This window comes from Capra hircus, chromosome 19 (assembly GCF_001704415.2).
Source record: "Capra hircus breed San Clemente chromosome 19, ASM170441v1, whole genome shotgun sequence".
Taxonomy (NCBI): Eukaryota; Metazoa; Chordata; class Mammalia; order Artiodactyla; family Bovidae; genus Capra; species Capra hircus.
Genome location: NC_030826.1, coordinates 21,564,551 through 21,586,536, shown reverse-complemented (window position 1 = coordinate 21,586,536; position 21,986 = coordinate 21,564,551). Strand labels below are relative to the sequence as shown.

Here is a 21,986-nt window from a genome sequence, read left to right as displayed (position 1 = left end):
ACTGGCATTCCCCAGGGCAGAAGTGTGCCAGCCCAGGGCTCTGTGTCAGTCTCCCCCCCTGCAGGCTCCGGGTGCATGGCATATGGGGCTGCCCTCACTGGTCAGACAAGCAGGTGGCATGGGAGAAGGGCCTAACAGCCCGGGAGCCCCTGTCTGCCTTCCCCCACCCAAAGGAACATGCGGGGCCCTGAGGGGTCTCATAGAAGTATCCCCTTCTGTTTCCCCAGGCTCCTCCCCAGCAGGGCAGAATCGACACCCACTTCTTCCGAACTTTCTTCTTTCTTCTTCTTTCCCTGAAACCTCTCCTCTCAGAAGCTGTTCCTTGAATATCCTAACATCTCCACTCCACCAGTGCTGGGGTTGGCTGGAAATTCCAGTGAGTAACTCGAGTGCCCTTCCATTTCCCCCAGGGCACAGACTCCACTCAGAGGCCCTCAGTCCTGCCCCTGGTGGGAATGACTCACAAGTCCCAGGGGGTGTGCCCCCCCTTTCCCTGGCCTGTGCCCTGAGCCAGCCCTGGACCGGGCTTCCTCCCTGTGTCCTCTGCAGCTCCGCCTGCTCCGCCTAGCTCCCGATCCTCCTCTCCAGAGAAACCGCCTGCTCCGAAGGCCTCACAGCTGCTGCATTCCCAAGTCACAGGCCCCCTTCTCTACTCCTTGCTCTGCAGTCTGGACACTCTTAAACCCCTCAGCTCCCATGGCAGTGGTCTGCCTCTGACCACTCTGGTTTAGGCTGGCCCTTCTCTCTCCTAACCCCTAGAAGATGGGAGGCACCCAGTCGGACCCAGGCCTCCACACTCTGCTCTCTACCCTTGGGGAACTCATCCCCTGTCACTGCTAGCCCGTCCCCACCTGCAGCCCCAGTGTCCTGCTCTGCTCCCAGTGTGATATCTGAGCTGTCAGCTGGTCCTTCTCACTTGGAAGTCCCACTGGCAGCCCCTCAAACTCCACCTCTCCAGACCCAACAACCCTTCTCCCTCTTTCACCCAGCTTCCCCTTCTGGCTTCTCGACTTCTGTTGGCAGGGTCCCCATCTTGTGACTGTTCCTTCCCTCAGGCCCCACATCCTTTTTACCAAGTCACTTAGTGCTTCCTTCTTTTCCTTTTCCAAAGCCACCACCCCAGCCAGGGTTTGCAGCATCTCACACTACACAACTGCAATAATATTCCTCTTTGACTCCTAATCTTGTCTGTCCATCTGACAGTTCATTCATACCCAGAAGGCCTGGGTATTACAAATACACAAACCTGGGGGACACAGCCCTTGCTATTAGAATGCTCTCAACTCAAACTTCCCTGGTGGTCCAGTGGTTAAGACTCCAAGCTCCCACTGCAGGGGCCATGGGTTCAATCCCTGGTTGGGGAGGATCCTCTTGGCAAAAGAAAAATGAGGAATGCTCTCAACTCAACTCAGAGAGGGTGATGGGCCTATAAACAGATGAGGCAGTATTCTCACTGGTCAACACAGCAGGAACAGAGGACAAAGGCACTAATCCTGCCTGAGAGGAAAAGCTTCACAGGAGAGTGGTTTCTGAGCAGCATCTTGAAAAGGGGAAGGGTTTCCAGGCAAAGGGAGGAAAATGGTTTGCAAGGAACCCCAGGAAACACAGCAGGAGGACAGAAGAGAAAACAGGCAGCTGATGAACTTGGAGGGGTGGGCGGGAACCACTCCGTGGAGGGCGAGGAGCGTGGGCTCCCCCATGGGCAAGGGGCACGGATTGAGATTTCCGACACCCGCCAAGCCTACACTTTTCCAAGCCACCAACAGTTTACTCTCCCCAAACCCAGCAGCCTTCTCTCACACTCTTCTCCATCCCCTGATTCCCTTACCCCCTCCATCAACAAGTATCTGTTCATTGCCCACAGTGCCTGCCAGGCGCTGGGGTAGCACTCAGAACGTAGCCACCAGCAGGAGGATTTGTCTACCTCCGTGGAGCTGCCTGTCTCAGGGACAGACTGGCCACCGCTCGCCAAGGCAGGGCCAGGGGAAGGGTACAATCTCAGAACTATTGGGGTGAGGTACAACCCTTTCAGAAAGAATAACTCGGAAATATCTATTGTGATTTAAAATGTTCACACCCTCTGACTCAGCACCTCCACTTTAAGGGATTTTTCTGCAAAAAAACATTTCTACAAGGGCTCAAAGATCTCTGCACAAAGATGTTCACTTCAATGATGGTTAAACCAGTGACAGACTGGAAACAGTCCAAATGTCCATTTGAAGGGGACTGGCCAAGTGAATTATGGTACATCCGCTAAAAGAAACACTACATACAGTTGTGAAGGAGAATGAGGTAGTCTTTAATTACTGACATGCAAGATGTCCAAGACTTATTAAGTAAAATAACCAGAGCAAATTGCATAAAGTATCAATAGCATGATCCCACTTTAAAATATATATATATATGCACACACACATATACACATATTAGAGAAATGGCAACCTACTCCAGTATTCTTGCCTGGAAAATCCCAGGGACAGAGGAGCCTGGCGGACTACAGCCCATGGGGTCGCAGAGTTGGACACGACTTAGCGACTAAACAACAACGATATATACATATACACATATACATAGAATGTGTTTATATATGTATAATGCATATATAATGTATTATATATAATTATATAATGTATAAGTAAATACATACATATTATATAATGTATTTATACTACTAAGTTGCGTCAGCCGTATCCGACTCTGTGCAACCCCATAGACAGAAGCCCACCAGGCTCCCCTGTCCCTGGGATTCTCCAGGCAAGAACACTGGAGTGGGTTGCCATTTCCTGCTCCAATGCATGAAAGTGAAAAGTGAAAGGGAAGTCGTTCAGTTGTGTCCGACTCTGTGTGACCCTATAGACAGAAGCCCACCAGGCTCCTATAAAAACGTATTTTATGTATATAATATCTTACTTGGAAAAATACACAACCATCTCTTAACAGATATTCTCTCTGTAAAAGGGGACTTAAGGAGACTTTCACTTTCCATATTATACATTTCTGTAAAATTAGAATTTTCAGTGATATAATCAAAAAATAAAGAAGTTAAAAAAAGAAGTGTGTTAAGTGCTACAATTGGGAAAGTAGACTGAGCTCTGGGGGCACAAGACACGCACATCTGATGCGGCAAAGGGGAGTCGCAGGAAGCTCTCCAGAGAAGGTGGCCTTAAAACTCCTACCTGGGACTTCCCTGGTGGTTCGGTGGTTAGGACTCCACACTTTGACTGCAGCAGGGGCGACAGGATCCCCGGCTGGGGAACTAAGATCCAGCACGCCACAAGGCACAACCAAAAGATTAAAACAAAAACAAAACTCCTACCTGAAAATGAACAGGGACTAGCCATGCCAGCGGTGACTCGCGGACAGACAGGAGAGCATGAGGCTCAATGAAATGAGTTCAGTCCGGGTGGCCAGTCTTCATTCATTCAACCAGTACTTACTGGGCATCTCTGACGTGCCAGGCACAGTTCTAGGTACTAGAGTTTGCAATGAGCAAACATTTCAGTACAAAACTGACAAAACTCCATGGCTTTGTCATGGAGCTCATGTTCTAGCTGGAGGGCTGGTGATGAGGTTGCAGAGGTGGGCAGCAGTCAAGTGGTCAGGTTAGGCATGGCCTTGACAGCATTGCTAAGGGCAGGCATGGAAAAATCTGACTGGGAGTGACCGGACAGCGTTTCAATGTGTCCCTCCCGCTGACATCAGATTACTCTTTCTAACACATTGCTCACTCTGTGTCCAGCAGGAAGCCACCAAGTCAGCCCAAACAAGGACAGTGGGGCCCTTGCTGATGACTCAACTGATCACACTGTTGATAACAACCACCTCTGCTGTTTGCTGTCCCCTGAAAGGGCCAGGCGCAGTCTCGCCTCCAGGCCTGATCCTGGCTTGGATCCCCCTCTCCCTCTTCTCTGCTTATCCCTGGCCCCTCCTACTTCCTTGGCAGGAACTCAAGCCCCACCCCTGTGTTTTCCAGAGCTCATCAGACCCTGGGCCAATGAGAACTGACCCTGGGGGGCCAGTGCCACGGGTAGACACAGGGTCAGCATCCACCACAGATACAATCAGGTTCATCATCTTCTTGATAATCAGCCTCCTCCCTCTGACTTCCCTTTTTCTGCTATAGCAGAAGTCACTACAAACATCAGATAGAGTTCAATCACATGAAACAAATGTTGGATATAAGCCAGTGCATGACACTGTTTACACAGTAAAACAAAAACAAAATTTAAAAAACTCTCCTGGATTTTAGACTGGAATCCTTGTTCTGCCTCTTACCAGCTGTGTGACCATGGGCAAGTCATTCAAACTCTCTAGGCCTCAGTTTCCTCATCTGTAAAATGGGGATAATTCTAACACCAACTCTAGGTTTGCTGAGGGTTTCCCAGGTGGCACTAGTGGCAAAAAGCCCGCCTGCCAATGCAGGAGACATAAGAGATGCAGGTTCGATCCCTGGGTCAGGAAGGTCCCCTGGAGGAGGGCATGGCAGCCCACTCCAGTATTCCCGCCTGGAAAATCCCATGGACAGAGGAGCCTGGTGGGCTACAGCCCACAGGGTCACACAGCATCGGACACGATTGAGCGACTTGCGTATTAGATAGCACATAAGCTAGGTCTGCTGGGAGGACTTGTACACGAGAGGCAGTGTCTGGCATGTGTCGAGTCTTTGGCAGGCAATAGCTAATTCTCCTCTCCTTTGGCAGGGGTGCTGAGGTGTGGAGAGTGCAGGAAAGGGGAGCCCTAGCCCAATCCCAGCCTCACCTCCCACCTCGTCCAGTGAACCCAGTGCTCTGGCCCCACCAGACCATTCCCCTCTTCTCACACCTCCAGAGGTCTTCCCACATTCCAGAACTTAAACAGCCCCCTTTATCTAGAATGTCCTTCCTGACCAGCTGCCTCCTCCATGCTGCCTTCCTTGATTCCCCCACCTGAGGCCACATGGCTTCTTCCTTGAGAGGCTGTATTAATACATCTCTCAAGCCTTGAAATTGAGGGACTGTGTGCATGTGTGTGTGTGAAGGGGGGTGCGGTGAGGGGCAATTCCTGTTTATCCCACAGCACCCAGAACAAGAGCTTATAAAGGTGTGCCCTGGTGGCTTAGTGGTTAGGACTCTGGGCTTTCACTGCCATGGCTTGGGTTCAAAACCTCAGGGAACTGAGATCCTGTAAGCTGCAAGGTGCAGCCAAAAAAAAAAAAGGTAGGTGCTCAGAAAAACACATAGTGAAGAGAATTGACCTCAGGAGGTTTACAGGGCAAGACAAAGGGTCTCCCAAGAAGATAAATCAGGAGGTTCAGGTTGGGTGGATGGTACCTGTGGGACCCGGGCATCCACCGTGACACCCTCCAGAGGGGCCTCTGCTTCCCAGGCATGCCGGGGGGCGGGGAGGGGGGGTGGCGCTGAGCCACCTCTGCTAGGACTAGAGTAGGGGTGGGAAGGCCCAAGGACAGCCAGAGCTGGGGACCCATGGAGAACTGGGTTCACATCCCGGGAGAGGGTCAAAGACAATCACCTGAGGAGCTGTCCTCCTGGGGATGCAGACTGTCTTTCCACAGCTGCTGTGTCTCTTGGTCCTCCCAGCAGCCCTTCCAGATAGGAGGGATCTATCCCTATTTACAGCTGTGGGGACTAGGACTCTACAGGTTGTTTCAAGTTACAGAGCCAGGAAGACGTCAATCGAGCGCGCCAAGGCTTGTCCTGGACAGTTGGCAGAGAAGCACGGAGATGAGCAGCCACCACTCATCAGCTCTGGGGCCTCAGGTGGGTCGTGTCACCTCTCTGTACCTCAGTTTTCACATCTGGAAAGTGGAGCGGTCACAGTGCCTACCTCCCAACGTGTGCTGAGGACTAAACGAGTCAGTGTTTATAAAGTGCTCCAACAGGGCCCAGCCTTCTGTAACTGCTAGGCAAGTGTTTCTCTTCTTTCTGTCACACAGGCAGGAGGGTGTGTATGTGGGGGGAATCTGTGTGGCCTTCCAGATAGAAGCGACCGGATCATAACCCTGTGGGAGGAAAGTCCACAAGAACAGTGGTCCCCAACCTTTCTGGCACCAGGGACCAGTTTCATGGAAGATAATTTTTCCATGGACTCAGGTGGGGGGAGATGGTTTGGGGATGAATCAGGTACTTTACATTTATTATGCCCTTTATTCCAATTATTATTACATTAGCTCCACCACAGGTCATCAGGTTATTAGATCCTGGAGACTGGGGACCCCTGCACGAGGGCATCATCAGAGCATCATGGTGGAAAGAAAGCGCTAGCACCCACTAGCGGAGGAAGCAGGTGCGTGCATGACGTGCTAGGTCACTCAGCTGTGTCTGACTCTTTGTGACCCGCGTGGACTATACAGCCCGCGAGGCTCTTCTGTCCATGGGATTTTCCAGGCAAGAATCCTGGAGTGGGTTGCCATTTCCTTCTCCAGAGAATCTTCCTGACCCAGGGATCGAACCCGCATCTCCCGGTGGATTCTTTACCACTAGTGCCACCTGGGAAACGGGAGGAACCAGGTGAAGATGATGGAAAAGAGTCCATGGGTAAGTCCAGCCTGCCGCAGGGACATTCCTTGCCCTTCTGTGCCCTGGTAGAGCCCAGAGGCCATCCAGCCTCTGCCCCTTGGCGGCTCAACTATGTGGCCAAACGTCTCAAAGTTAAGGCATTCTCGGGGCAATTTCACATCTGTTGGTGTGAATTATGCAGGTCAGTTGGCCTCCCTGCCCCACCCCCAAAGACTCCAGAGCTTCAAGGGGAGAGGATGGGTCTGGCTGGGCTCATTCTCCTATCCACCGTCCTGGGATCTGCAGGAGATGAACCGACCTTCACCAAATACAGGCTGCTTTGGAAGTAGCCTTACTAGCAAGTGTGAAGCATGTTAATGAACCATGATCTCAGCACACTAGCAGGGAGAGGGAGACCCCAGACAGGCCGTGAGCGCTGCAGGGATGCTCCAGGTTGGCCAGGTGTGGCAAATCAGGGAAGCCCAAATTCCATCCAGATATGAAGAGGTGGGGGGGACGCGATGATGAGCCAGAGAGGCCAGGGAAGGCCAGCTGTGGAGGGGCTGAGGGCCACAACCAAGGCACTGTGTCTCCCCACTTCCTATTTACATCCTCCTCGACTCGGATAAGCCAAGCAGCTGCCTGAGCCGTAGATTCCTCATCTATAAAATGGGGGCTCCTCCAGCAGTTGGAGGACTGGGTGGCAACAAAGCCAGGCACCCAGCGCAGCACCTGGCACGTAGCAGGGCCAGACAGGCTCCTTCTCTTTGCAGCGGGGACCAAAGATCCAGAAAGGAGCCACAAGGAGCGAGGCTGCAGAGGCAGGAGGTTGGTAACTTGAGGAGCGAGGCCCGGTTTTATCTGCAGCTGGAAACCCCTGAGAGATGTAAAGATCAGGGGCAGCCCCAAAGCCTCCCAACCCAGGCCTCAAACACCATCCGAAGGGAGCAGACTGGGAAGCCAGCTGAGAGGCTCCCGGCTCTCCACGTGGCTTCTCCTTTCACCTAGAAGGAAGTTCCTTGTCCTGCAACCTCAAATCCTGAACTACAAGCCTCCAAACAGACCAGGAAGGGAAGAGGGGGCAGCGATTCATCCCAGCTTCATCCCCTGAGACTGCATCCACCTAACTTCCCTGCTCCTGAGCCATCCTGGTGCTGGTTGGTTCTATTCCACAACACTGGGTGAACACCCCTAGGTGGCCAGGAGTCACTGATAGGGTCCACAGAGATGACTGGGGATCAGAGCTCTTGATGTCACGGGCAGACGTGCCCTGCAAGTAACTGTGCACACTCCCCAAACAGCAGAGGGCTCAACCATGGGCTGGGAAATTTTCAAGGGGAGGTGTTGTCTGACTGGACCTGGCAGCACCACACAGACTCCAGCGTCAGAAAAACCCACATTTAGGGACTTCCTGGCAGTCCTGTGGTTAAGACTGAGCGTCCAGTGCTGGGGGAGCAGGTTCGATCCCTGGTCAGGGAACTAAGATCCCGCATGCCATCATGGGCCAAAAATACAAAAAAGAGAAAGACCCAAGTTTAAATACACCTTTGGCTCCTCTGGCTGGTCTTGGGCAAATATGTCCCCTCTCTGAGCTTGCATTTCCTCAGCAGGAAAAATGATGATCATTGCACCTACCACCTCGTGGTGTTTTGTTAGTTGCTCAGTCGTGTCCAGCTCTTTGTGACCCCATGGACTGCACCCCTCCAGGCTCCTCTGACCATGGGATTCTCCAGGCAAGAACAGTGGAGTGGGTTGCCATTCCCTTCTCCAGGGGATCGTCCTGACCCAGGTGTCTGGACCTGGGTCGCTCACATTGCAGGCAGATTCTTTACCATCTGCACCACCAGGGAAGCCCACAGAGGGCTGTGGTGAGCCTTACACAAGACAACCCATGTAAAAGGCTCAGGGTAAGTAGCTGTGGGAAGAAAGGGTGTGGGGGGGGAGGGATGAAAAGGACGACAATGGTGATCATCTCAAATATCCCCCACCCATCCTTTAACTATCCTGCCCTCTGGAGTCTGAAGCCCTCAATTCAGCAGCTGGTGCAGTCCTAACACCTACAGACCTTACAAAGCGCTCCACCTGGCACCATCTTATGGGAGCTTCCTGACAGCTGTGTGAGGTCAAGAGAAAGGGAATTCTCAGTGTCTTCACCTGACAGATGAGCCAACTGGAGCTCGGAGAGGTTGAGTGACAACCCTTAGGTCACAAGCTAGAAAGTGGTGGCACTGAAAGGACACCCAGATATTCTCTCTGCCTTGTGCCCCTCTGCAGTGTGCCTCCCGAGGGGGGAATCAGAGGAATCCATGGTTTGCAGGGCGCACGCTTTTCTGTTAAGACCAGGGTCCAGGCGGAGAAACACTTAGCCGGCTTGTCTCTGAGAGCAAGCCCCGCCCCTCCCTCCCAGGGTGAAAGCAGGCCCTCTGCTGAAGCCACCAGAGGGCGCTGTGCTCAGCCCGGGTTCGGGGAAAGGATCGCTCTGCAGGGCGTTGGGCTTCACTTTTGACACCTCACTGGGCTGCACACTGGGGCACGTCTCAGGCACGAAGCACAGTGAGGCTGCAGCGGTGAGCTGGGGAGTGAGGAGCATGTGTCCTGCCGACACCAGAGACTCAGTTTCATATGGGCTCCTGCAAATGCGAGGACAGATCCAACCCCAGAAAGGAGATTGCAAAAGCAGAGTCGTTGTCCTGCAAACATGCATTAGACCGGGTCCTTACCCCCTCTTAAGGCTGGTAAGGAGAGTCTTGTGGGCCGCTGTCACCAAGAACTGAGGACCCACAGCGCACCAGGCCCAGCTCTACAGGCCTCACCGGGGCTATCTCAGTCTGTCCTCTCAACAACCCTGCAGATATTTAGTCCTATTTAGACATGAGGAAACTGAGGGTCAGAGGGGTTATGACACTGGTTTAAGGTCCCACTGCTAGAAAGCAGCACATGTTCATCTATCCAAAGCTCATGGCCCTGCCATTCTCTGAGCTGCTGGGAGAGTCTGACTGTAGGGTTGGTTTTATGAACGAAACCGACGGGGCTACAGGTGCCCAGACATTTGGCCAAACATTATTCTGGGTATGTCTGTGAGGGTGTTTCTGGGTGAGATTAATGCCTGAAACAGCTGACTGAGCAAAGCAGTTTGCCCTCTCCAATGTGGGTGGGCCTCACCTAATCAGCTGAAGGTCCGGATAGCCCAAAAGGGTGACATAAGGGAGAATTCACTTCAAGGTGGCTCAGTGAGAAAGAATTTGCCTGCCAATGCAGGAGATGCAGGTTCAATCCCTGGGTGGGGAAGATCTCTGGAGAGGAAATGGCAACCCACTCCAGTATTCTTGCCTGGAAAATTCCATGGACAGAGGAGTCTGGTGGGCTACAGTCTATGGGTTTGCAAAGAGTCGGACATGACTGAGTGAGTGAGCATGCATACACAAGGGAGAATTAACTCTCTGCCTGTCTTCGAGCTGGAACATAGGTCTTTTCCTGCCTTTGGACTCAATACGGACTAGAACTTCCACCATCAACTCTCCTGGACTTGGACTGTAATTATTCCATCAGTTCACCTGGACCTCCGGCTTGCTGGCTGCAGAACTTGGAACTTCTCAGCTTCCATGATCTAGTGAGCCAGTTCCTTTTAATACATCAATTCTTCTTCTGTATCCTAAAGGTTCTGTTTCTCTGGAGAACTCTAAGGCAAAGACTTGTTCCTTGGGCTTCCAGGAACAAGTCGGCTGCGTATTTGGCTGTGGAATATCCCGGCTGCCAGAGGCCATATCTCTGAATGTCTAGAACAATCATCTGATTTGGTCCAAAAGTCCCCTTGTTCCCAACACCCCAACAGGAAGCCTGGCAGGGAGGGGACCTGCCTGGCCACATGAGCAGAGCCAAGTAGCAGAAACCTTGGCTTTCTTTTTCTTTCCTTTCTTTTTTTTTAATGCTGAAACAGTTCCTAAGTACTCAGGAAGAAGTGTGTCAACTCTCCAGCGCCCCGTTATAAACAGCAATACTTTCTGTGTCCACTAGATGGGGCCAGTGGCACAGCAGAACGGGCAGAAAGGCAACTCAGGAGAGAAGGTAGGCAGGCAGCGGGGTGCATGGAGTTGGAATCTTCAGTTGGGATCTTCAAATTGGATTAATGCTCCCCAACCCTATCTTGTATCACTTCTAGCCAATGGTGCAAAAGTTAATCCTGGGGTTTCCAAGCCCTATGGTCAGTTTTCACTGTAGCATCTCTTGAATTTTAGTCCTCAAACCTAGTTCTTCTCTTGTGAGTCACCAAGCAAAATAGGCAGTATTGTAGTAAAGGAAGTCCTTGCCCGGAAGCCCCAGGGCTCCAGGCGGGGGCATCTCCCTGTTATGCCTGGGATCTGTTTCCCTAGAGAAAGCACCTGAGTACCTTTCACCAGGGCATCTAAAAGTTGATGGACAAGCATTCCTGCAAGGTGGTCATGTGAAGACAGGAAGTAAGGAGGAAGGCAGAGAGGGGAAAGGAAAGGTTCTAATCTGGTCACATGTTCTCAGCTCTCAGCCAGCATTCCTGGTGCTGGGTTGAGCCTGCAGTGAGTCTTTCTGTGCCCGCTCACAGGGGCAATGACGGATACTCCCCAGGATGTCTCTAAGCCCTGATGTGGTCAGAGACCCAAAGGCAATGCTGGAAAGCAGTTTTCACCTTGCCTTCCCTGCTTGGAGTCATTTCAGGTCCCAGAACACCCTCTCCTCCATCAGTAGCACATCCTGCCCTGCAGGTCCACGATGGCTGTCTCTCACCTGCCACCCTTCCCTGGGACCACAGGACAACACCCCAGAATGCTGGTTGTGGGGGGCCTGAGCCTGACCAACATCCTTGCCCATCATCTCCTCCTCCCACCTGCCCCACCCCCCTCCACCATCCCTTTCCAAACTTGTACTGCCTGGCAGCTGATAAGCTCTGCCTAGGCCTCTGTTGCCATGACAACAATGTGGCTTCCCCCAAGTGGGAAGCTGGTTGCCAAGGCCCTTGTTGCCAAAGGCTATAACAGCCACCCTGGTGTGTGAAGAGGGGGTGAGAGCTCTCCGCAGGGGTGGAGGGTGGCCGAGGAGGTTGGGAGGAAGGGAAGCAGGGGTTTCTCAAGAAATGGTAGAGTCCAGGCAGCCTTCCGGCTGGGACGAGCAGCACTGGGCCCTGAAGGAGAGAAACAAGTATCTCCTGGCATCTCAGCAACTGCTCCTCAAGGGTATTAGAGGGAAGAAAGGGGACCCCCTACAAAACACAGCCGGACAGGCCCCCTACCAAGCAGGACCGAGCAATCCAAGCCCCTCCGCGGGCAGAAGAAGAAATGGTTTTGATTCTTCCCAATTTCAGAAGAACAGCCCCAGGAACCCCTCTGTCTCACTTCTCTTGTGTATCAGACACGCGCACAAACTGGGTCCAGACAGAGCCGGTCCCTGTGGCCGGAAACAGCATTAACTACTAAGATTGCAAACCTCCACATGTTTTATCCCCAGCCCTGTCTCAGAGCCCATCCTCAGTACTGCTCGTGAAATGCTTCTCTTTGGAGCAGAGCTCTCACCAGTGGACAAGAGGAGAGGAGGACACCATGAGGGCTTATTCCCTTCCAGAGTCAGCAGAGGAGGGCTGGACGGGGCCAGGGTCCTCAGGGAATGCTACAGAAGCTGCTCACCGCCCCCCACCCATGGCCGGCACCAAGGCCAGCCTTGGTTTGCGGAGCCAGCGTTTGTGCTGTTTACAGCCTTCAGGTCACGTGTGGAGTCAGTGCCCGGCCCAGGCCCAGAGAGGAGAGCCTGTTCCCTCCACGAGGCCCCATCCTGCTAGAGAGGAGCTGAGAGAGAAGGTTGAAAGACGTGAGGCGCCCAGGAGGCAGGGGGAAGCAGATGGCTGGTAGAGAGGCAAGGACAGGTACCAGGTGGCACAGAGAGCAGCAGGTGGCGAGGGGTGATGGTGGAGGGCTAGTCTGAGAGCCCAGGACCAGAATGAGATGCCCAAGGGCACCAAGAAGGGCCAGTCCCCAGTTTCCCAAGTCCAGCACCCCAGGAGCACCCTAAGCAGAGCCTGTCCCACAGCACCCATGCCTGCCTACCCCTCCTTTCCCCCAAAACCTCCTCTTCCCCAACCTGGAAGGAAAAGCAGGGGTACCTACCCCAGGTGCCAGTCCCTCGGGTGGGGTGGGGGAGATGCTGTCCCCGCCGCCCTGGCTCCGGGCGCTGAGCTGCGGCGACATGGTGGGCGACTCGTCGATGTACGGCATGGTCTCCGAGCCCTCCGGGGGCCCCTTCTGCTCCTCATTCCCCTCTGCGTCGTAGTCGTCCGCCCCGTAGCTGAAGTCTGAGACAAGGAACAAGAAAGGCCACTGAGAGTCCTCCACCAGGGCTGCCAGGGACTGGTAGCGCAGTGGGCGGCGGCGGCGGCCCCCGGCTGCCATGGCCCCGGCCCCACCATCCACGCCCGGCCCGGGCAGGGCTGCGCGGTCCGGGACGCCGGCAGGCACCCGGCGCTGCGGTTCAGGGGCCCGGGGGAGTCCAGGGGGGGCGGCTCCGCGGGTGCCACCCGCTTAATAACATGTCAGTCGCGTACTTCGAGCTGCTGTTTCCTTTGCCTCCTGCCTAATTCCAAGTCTAAAAATTAGCAGTGGGAGCAGGAGGCAGGACGCTTCCAACTCTCCTCTGAGTCACCATTTTGCTTTTTATAGGGAGCAGGGAGGTGGGGGCGGGCCGAGCGATGTCACTTCCTGCGCCCCTCCTCCTTGGGTACCATTTGTACTCGGAGCCCCATCCCTGGCTGGTGGGGAGCAGGGCAGGGTTCGAGGGGTGGGGGCTGAGGAAGGGCCCCCGAGGGAGCCCTCGCCCCTCGGAACAAGGCTCCGCGCAGGTCGGAGCCCAGGGCTGGCAGAACGTGGGCGAGAAGGCGGCCCGGGCCTGGCAGGAACCTGGTGGAACAGCAGAGTCCTCAAAGCCGGCACTTTCTGTAATTTCCAAGGAGGCTTCCTTCGGAGAAGGAGGGCAGAGAAGGCCGTAGGGAAGTCAAGCTGCCGTTAACCCTGCTGGCGCTGCCAGCACGACTCGGAGGCCAGAGCCCACGCACAGACACCCCCTCCCGGGACAGCAGGCCGGGTCCGCGGGGCAGCCGGGACAGGACAGCACCTGAGAAAGGCCTCCATCCAACTCCATCGGTGGCGGGGGGGTCTCTCCTCCACCCCCACCCTGGCGGGGTCTGTCCCATCACCGGCTCGGACATCACTTCCTCCAGGGTGCCCTCCCTGGCGTCCCAGCTTGGAACTCCTACAGCGTGTGGCCTTCTAGCACCCCTGGTGATCCAGCCCATCTGTCCCTGAACCCCTGGGGTGAGGACTGGGTGTCAGCCCTCGCTGAGGGCCCAGCACCCGCGGCCAACACGCGGCGGGGCCTTGGGCACGTGTGCAGAGATTGAATGGGCAGAGGAATGCACTGTGCCGCTTGAGTCCAAGGCTTGAGCCAAGTTCTCGGTGGGGGCCCTGGCTCCTCCGCTGTCACAACATGCCGGCGCCCGGGGCAGCCGGCAGCCTGAGAATGGTGTCAACAGGTCACCAGGGCGCCCGGCCACGGCCACACTCAATCCAATCTGTCCCTTTGGCAGCTGAGGCTGCCCCCCCCCGCCCCCCACGGCCTCACTGCACCTGTTCCTGCTGACTTCCTCTCCTGTGCCGAGGGCCCATTAAGCTGTCAGGGCCGTGAGCTATTATTTTTTTTCCCAGGACAGGCACCGACGTGAAGAACCACCGGACCTAGCGGCCCAGCCGCTGGGATACGTGTGCCCTGCACTTGGGAAATGGGACCCACTGATGGGGGCACACAGGAATTCTGCTGTTTCCAGGGGCCGAGAGGGAGGAAGAAAAGCCACAGCATTCAGCCTGCCCGAGGCTGGCACTGTGAAGGGGCCTGGTTGTTTGGTGAGACCCACTTACTCTGGAGAAGCACAAGGGAATGAAACGCCACATTAACTCTCCGTCTGTCCTCCAGGAGGCTCCAGGCTGCCCTATTAATGCCTGGAGTCAAGGTCAGGGGTGTGAGCTGTGGTGAACCCTGCTCTGGCCAACAGTCCAGACTCCAGCAGGCTGCACTGATTCTCCTCTACACTGACCAGTTCCCAGGGGTCACAGGACCAGCGCCTTCACTCTCAGGACATTTCCCCAGGGCAAGGGCAGAGGGGCCACAGGGAGGGTGGTGAGGCTGGACTCTACGGCACAGTCTGGAACTGCCTGGGTCATGGCCGGGTGGGAAGTTTGCTGCCAGCTTCCCCGATGTGTGCCCAATTCATCCGTATCAGAGTGGGGGCCGTGGACCACAGCTCAGCCCAGCCACGTCGGTGAAGCTGCTCTCACTACAGCCAGTTCACAGACAGAGTCTCTGAGTCTCAGAGAGCTTTGCACAGAAAGGATCTCAACCCAAGTCTGTCTGTCTCCAAATGCCATCTTTCCCCTTCTGAATCTCATTACTTTCTAGAGGAATCTCTTTCCATCAGTACAAGGATTGGAGAAGAAGCCCTGCTTGTCAGGGGAGGCTGACCAAATAGGCGAGGGAAGAGTGGAAGCCACAGCAGCGGGGATGCCCAGGGGTGGAAAGGATGCCCATAGAACTCTCTCCAAATTCTCCTGGATACTGCCCCTTTCATTTCATACTCCAGGAGACCCCAACAGCCCAGGAAGCCAGCCAGAGACCCTGGAATCTCCTACCAGAAAAGACAGACCTACAGAAAAGATAGAGACACTACCCCTTCGAGAAGGAAGGAGCCCTAGGAACTTGGAGGATGTAAGTCTGCCAAGCACAGCCTTTAGTCTGCGTAGGTCCCCAGATAGGAAGGCTGAGTGGACATGGCTAGGCCACCAGGTGTCAAAAGAGGGAGAAGGGGGTTTCCCTGGTGGTCCAGTGGCTAAGACTCTGCACTCCCAATGCAGGGGGCCCAAGTTCCATCCCTGGTCAGGGAACTAGATCCCACATGCTACAACTAAGAGTTCTCATGCCACAGCTAAAGATCCTGCAAGCTGCAATGAAGATCAAAGATCCCGCGTGCCATCACTAAGATCCGGTACAAAATAAATAAATACTATAAAAGAGAGAGAAGGTAGAAGAGGCTGTTGACAGCCAATATCCATTTCCCCTCCTAGTATCAGAAATCTCATTATCTTTGGAGTGGCAGTGTGCTCAGTGGCTGCTCTTCCTAGTGGTACAGGGTATGTGATGAAGTTCTGGCCAATGAGTATTAAGTGGATATGTGTGGAACTTTGAGGAAAGTTTCTGAGATTGTTTCAGCTAGAATGTATTTCCTCCCCTGTCTCCATGCTTCCTCCTTCTGTTACCAGTCTGGAAAGCAGATAGGATGGCTGGAGCTCCAGCAGCCATACTGAACCATGAGGTGACCCTGAGGTTAGAAGCCAGTGCTGAATACAGCTGAGCACAAAGCTAGGAGCCTGGGCCAGTGATGGCACAGGGAGCCAACATACCACCCTAGGGCTGTCTATCTCTGGACTTCTACATGAGAGAAGAAAAATGCCTGTTATTTAAGTCACTGTTACTTAGTTTTTATGTTATATGTAGTCAAACCTAATTATAACTGATCCAGATGGTTTTCCTTGACATTCTATCTGGGTGCTTTTCCTACTGCCTTCACTGTTCCTTCTAGTATCCTTGGTAGAATCCTCTTTCTCTGTCCACCCCTTAAAAAATACCTTTTTTTTTTTTTGGCCACACCTTTGGCTTGTGGGATCTTTGTTGCCCAACCAAAGATTGAATCCACACCGTCTGCAGTGGAAGTGCTGAGTCCTAAACACTGGACCACCAGGGAATTCCCCCACACTGTTATTCCTACGCTTCTTTACAGGCTTCCCTGATGGCTCAGTAGTAAAGAATCTGCCTGCCAATGCAGGAGATGTGGGTTTGATCCCTGGGTCGGGAAGATCCTCTGGAGGAGGAGGTGGCAACCCACTTCAACATTCTTGACTGGGAAATCCCATGGACAGAGGAGCCTGGCAGGCAACAGTCCATGGGGTCCCAAAGAGTCAGACATGACTTAGTGACTCAGCCACGCATCTTTATAATAGAATACTGCTCAGCAATAAAAGGGACAAGCTACAGAGACACAAAGAAATGACTCTTTACAGGCATTATGCTAAGTGAAAGAAGCCAGATACAAAGGAACACATCTTGTATGGCTCCACTTACATGAAGTTCTAGAACAGACAAAACTAATTTATGCTTGAAAAAAAAAAAAAAAGAAAACAGCAGTTGCTTGTAGGGGTCAGGTGGGGACAGGATTTGGCTGGAAGGAGCACAGGGGAATTTTCTAAGGAGATGGAAATGTATCTCGACAGGGATATGTGGGTACACAGTGATGCTTTCATCGACTTCATCAAACAGTACACTTAAGATTTGTGCATTTCACTAAATATTGAACTCTAGTTGATTGATTTGCATGTTAATGTGTCGAAGTGAAACATACCTTATGTTTGCAACTTACCCTGAAATACATACAAAACAAGATGCATTGATGATGTTCAAGAGGGATGGATAGATGTGTGATAAAGCAAGTGGAGAAAAATGATAATTTAGACTCCAGATGGTGGGTCCAGGGGGGTTCACTATAAGCTACTTTAAACGTTTAGGTAGGCTTGAAATTTTTCACAAGAAAATGAGGGGGAGAAATTGGTGTTCTCCAGGCTTCTGTCACTTCTTTTACTCCCCTCTCCCAAATTTTATTTATATTCTAGGGAGAGGTCAGGGCTATAGACCCGTCTCTTTGATTGTTTCCTGCACATCTCCACCCCCAGGAAATTCAAACCCAACCTTTTCCTGAACTTAATGTGCTAGATTACTCCAGTTGGAAACCAAGGAGTCATTCCAGATTCCTCCCTCTTCCTGTTCATATCCTACACCCTGAGATATCCCCACTCCCCATCCTTTTTCCCATCCCCATCAACTCTTACAAGGACAATACCAACACTCTTTCCCCGTGAGTGCCAGACTACAGATCTGATGATTCAAAATTCAACAGTTCCCCATTCACTTCAAGGGCACAAGCCAAACTCCTGAGCAAAAGGCCTTTCTTGGTCACCATCTGACTCTTCCTTTACAGAGTCATATTCTGCTGTTCTGTAATATCAGACATTTTCTAGGTATGTCCCTGCAAGCCCCTTATCCAAATCCTAACCTTGGCACTCATAAATGTGACCTTATTTAGGGAAAATGTTCTTTGTAGATGTAATCAAGTTAAGGATCTCTAGAAGAGATGATCTTAGACTAACTGCGTGCAGGCGTGGTAAGTTGCTTTAGTCATCTCTGACTCTTTGCGACCCTATGGAATGTAGCCCGCCAGGCTCCTCTGTCCATGGGATTCTCCAGGCAAGAATACTGGAGTTGGGTTACCATGCCCTCCTCCAGGGGATCTTCCTGACCCGGGGATCGAACCCATGTCTCCTGCATTGCAGATGGATTCTTTACCGCTGAGCCACTAGGGAAGCCCTCTAGACTAAGATGGACCTGAATCAGATGATGTGTCCTGATAGGTAACAGCAGGGAGAAGACACAGACACACAGAAGAAGGTCATGTGAAAACAGAAGCAGAGATCGGAGTTATGCAGCCAGAAGTCAGGGGATGCCTGGAACCACCAGTTGGAAGAGGCAAGCAAGGATTCTCCCCAACTTAGTGCCTTGGCAGGGAGCATGGCCCAGCCAACACCTTGATTTTGAACTCTGGCCTCCAGACTCTGAGCAACTAAATTTCTGTTGTTTTTAAGTCACCAAGTTTGTGCTAATTTTTTCTACTGGCAGCCCTATGAAATTAACAGCACCCTAACATGCTTGTTGTTTCCTACCTCTGAACCTTTGCCCATGCTGCTCCTACACCTAGAACCCCCTCTTCACCCCTTGTCCACCCGGCGAAGTCCTATTTAGCCTTCAAACACAGCTCAGCATGAACCCTTCTCCTGTGAAACTCCTTGTCTCCTTCACATAGAAAGTGCTTTTGCAATCCAATGAGAAAAACTCAACTTGCTAAATGAGTTACAGAAATGAACAGAAAATTAAAACAGCTATAAGTGCCCAGTGTGTAATATGTGTGTGTATATATATATATAATGTTAAATGTAACCTCAATTGTAACCAAAGAAAATGCAAACTTCTATACTTTGCAATTTTCCTATCAAATCAGCAAGGAAAATACCCAAACTTGTACGGGGACAGGCATTCTTAGAATTTCTCGGAGGATATGTACAACTGACACAACTTTTCTGGAGTCAGTTTGGTATCAAAAGCTTTAATAGTTGGTATAGTTTTTTTTTTTTTTTTTCCCCTGCACTGGGTCTTCATTGCAGTGTATGAGATTCTCCAGTTATACAGGATGGGCTTACTTGAGGTGTGAGGGCTTAGTTGCCCCAGGGCATGTGGGATCTTAGTTCTCCAAACAGGGATGAACCCAAGTCGCCTGCACTGGAAGATGGATTCCTACCCACTGGACCGCCCCGGAAAGTGCTGGTACAGATTTTAACCCAACATAATCTAAGACTGTGTACTAAGAAATTGATTGTAAATGTGCATAAAATAAAGTTATAAGATTATTAATCACAGGGCTGTTTATGACTGTGACATTAAAAACAAGCTGAATGATTAATTATATGGAATTATTGAGTAAATTATGGTATTTCATCAAGATGAACTACTATGTAGTCATTAAAAATTATATGGATGATTTCCATCATCTTATTAAGTAAAAAAAGAAATTAACAATAGTATGTACAGTATGTTGTTGTTCACTTGCTCAGCCATGTCTGACTCTTTGCAACCCCATGGACTACAGCACACCAGGCTTCCCTGTCCTTCACCATCTCCCGGAGTTTGCTCAAACTCATGTCCTTTGAGTCGATGATGTCACCCAACCATCTCCTCCTCTGTCGTTCTCCTCCTGCCCTCGATCTTTCCCAGCATCGGGGTCTCTTCCAATGAGTTGGCTCTTCATATCAGATGGCCAAAGTATTTGAAAAAAAAAAAAAAAGTTTATATGCTTATATCTGTACGTTGCCTGAAAGGCAACAACACAAAACAATAATAAAGCATTCAGAGTCTGAGGATTTGGGAGAAATTATTAATAATTCATAGTCTCTGTTCTCTAGGCTACAAGCAGACACTGCTTGGCTTCTACTTGGTATCTAGCTTCTCTCCTTCCCTTATGCTGGTTTTATATGAAGTGACAATGAGCCCAGTCCCAGGCGAAATATCCACTTTCTCTGTCTCTCTTACAACCAAGAGTGGTCATTTGACATAGTTCCGGTCAATGAGATGCTAGTGAAGGCCTCTGGCAAAGCCTTTGCTTTAACAGTTAAAAAGGGACTTTTCACCTTCAACTCAGATGTGATGGCTGGAGCTACAGTGGCCATACTGCTGCTGTGAGGAAATAATCAAGAAAGAACATAGACATTTCCCTGATGCTACTGAGCTACTTTCACTTTCACTGAGCTATGAGCCACCACTAGAAACAGCCTACCTCATTTCTTGCTAAACAGGAACTATAAGCCCCTATATATTGGATTTCCTGCCAGTTAAAAAGAACACAGTCTTAAGTGAAATCCTTACAGCCCAGTAGAGGAAGACAGTCCAATAAGCATGAAAACCTCCTAGATGCTATGACAGAAGCACCTCACAGGCAAGGCAGAGAGGTGGGAGGAAGAAACAGGATGGATGAGGGAGTGGCTGGATGCGCTTGGGTGATACTCCAAGGAAGGTCGTTTATCACTGTGGCTAAGAACAAGAACCCGGGGTACACACAGCTGCGGCTCCAATCCGGGCTCCATCACTTCCTAACTGCTCTGTGCTCAGAGGCAGCCACTTACAAATGGATATTGGTTAAACCAATGGCTGTGAAAGAGGATGGCATAGAGATGGAGCACACAGGGCTACCTTGAGGATTAAGCTGGATAACGCAGGCAAAGCACTTAGCACATAGTAAGCACCCAACAAAGCTTAGCTGCTATTATTAATATAATTAATTGAATCTCGAAAGATGTGTGGGTGCTTGCCAGGCAGACGGGGGACAGGAGCAGAGTTCTAGGCAACGAGAAGAGGCTTGGCAAAGGCACAAAGTGTGAAACTGCAGGGCCCCTTAGGGGGACTATAAATAGCCTGGCCTGGCTGGAAAACTTAGCAGAGAGAGTGAGGGGCAGATAGCGCTGGAGAAGTGGGCACAGACCAGCACACCGAGGGCCTTGTGAGCTAAGCGTTAGGCAGGACCCACTGGGGACAGTTGATTTGGACCATTATCCACAGTGGGACCTCACCAGCCCCATTATTGCCGAGCATCGCTAACTTTAGACAGTTTCTCCTGATGCGTATGTTCCTCTGTCGAGTTACAATGAAGGCAGCATCCTGTGACCTCCAGATTGCCTAAGAATCACCCAGATTGGGACCACATGCGATCACAGAGTTACCTATTTCAGGCCTGTGATGGAGCCTCTGCCAGATGCCAGGATAATATGAACCAACCAGTGTCAGACCATCTCAGACACGCTCCTTTTGGGTAATGTGAAGAGGTGGCCAGAGGCTGTAGGTTCAAACCCAAATGACAGCCCTCACTTCTACCACCTCCAGCTCTAGTAGTCACAAGGGGGAGGAAGGGGCACCCAGATGGCTGGAGGCTCACAGGTGTCAAGCTATTTACAACCTTCCCCTGGGAATGTGCAGTGACCGATGGACATTGCCGAGAATCTATCCTGGTATCCCGACCCCCAAAATAGATGCTGAGGACAGCTTGAGGGATCTTTCCCATCTCCTCTTGGACACTAAGAATCTGTGGGTGCAGGATAAAGATGAGTTCCAGGTGCAGAATAGTCCTTCCCTACCAGCAGGGGAGGAACAAAGGCTGATAAACTCATTTTCTGCCTTAGAACTGACAATGGGAGTGGGGGTGGGGAAACCTTTGGAGACTGCAGAGGGAAGCTCAGGCCTGACCACGCTTCCCACTAAAGCAGCATCAAACGTCTTCAGAGAGCATCAAAAGTCTCTGTATGTAGAGACTTTCCTGGTGGGCCAGTGGCTAAGACTCTGTGCTCCCAAAGCAGCGGGCCCAGGTTCGATCCCTGGTCAGGGAACTAGATCCCATATGCTGCAATTAAGAGTTCGAATGCCGCAACTAAAGATCTCGAGTGCTGCAGCAACAAAGATCGAAGATCCCGTGTGCCGAACTCATACCTGGCGCAGCCAAAAATAAGTCTCCGTACGCCACTCGCTGTGTCAGGCAGTAACAGAGCCAGGGGCACAGACTCCACCCCCCTTCCCGACCTCTCAGGGTGGTTCTAGCATGCTCACTGCCATCGGTGCCTTGTCAAGCCCTGGGCTGTGCACGCACCTCTTTTCACCTTCAGAGCAACTCTGTGATAGACGAATCTTACAAACAATATGCTGAGCAGAAGAATCCAGACACAAAGGAGCACACACCGCATGAGTCTATTCCTATGAAGTTCAGCAGCAGGAAAACAAAGCGATGGT

The 21,986-nt window shown here is 51.8% G+C and overlaps 1 protein-coding gene across 3 annotated transcripts in view; it reads right to left on the bottom strand.

Annotated features, from left to right (window-relative positions):
* Positions 1-21,986, bottom strand: part of ABR (active BCR-related) — a 188,535-nt gene that overhangs the window by 87,581 nt on the left and 78,968 nt on the right. For all 3 annotated transcript variants that reach the window (XM_018064362.1, XM_018064365.1, XM_018064363.1), the window contains exon 2: positions 12,623-12,807. In XM_018064362.1, the coding sequence (XP_017919851.1) occupies positions 12,623-12,807 (185 nt within the window). The remainder of the gene's footprint in view (positions 1-12,622; positions 12,808-21,986) is intronic.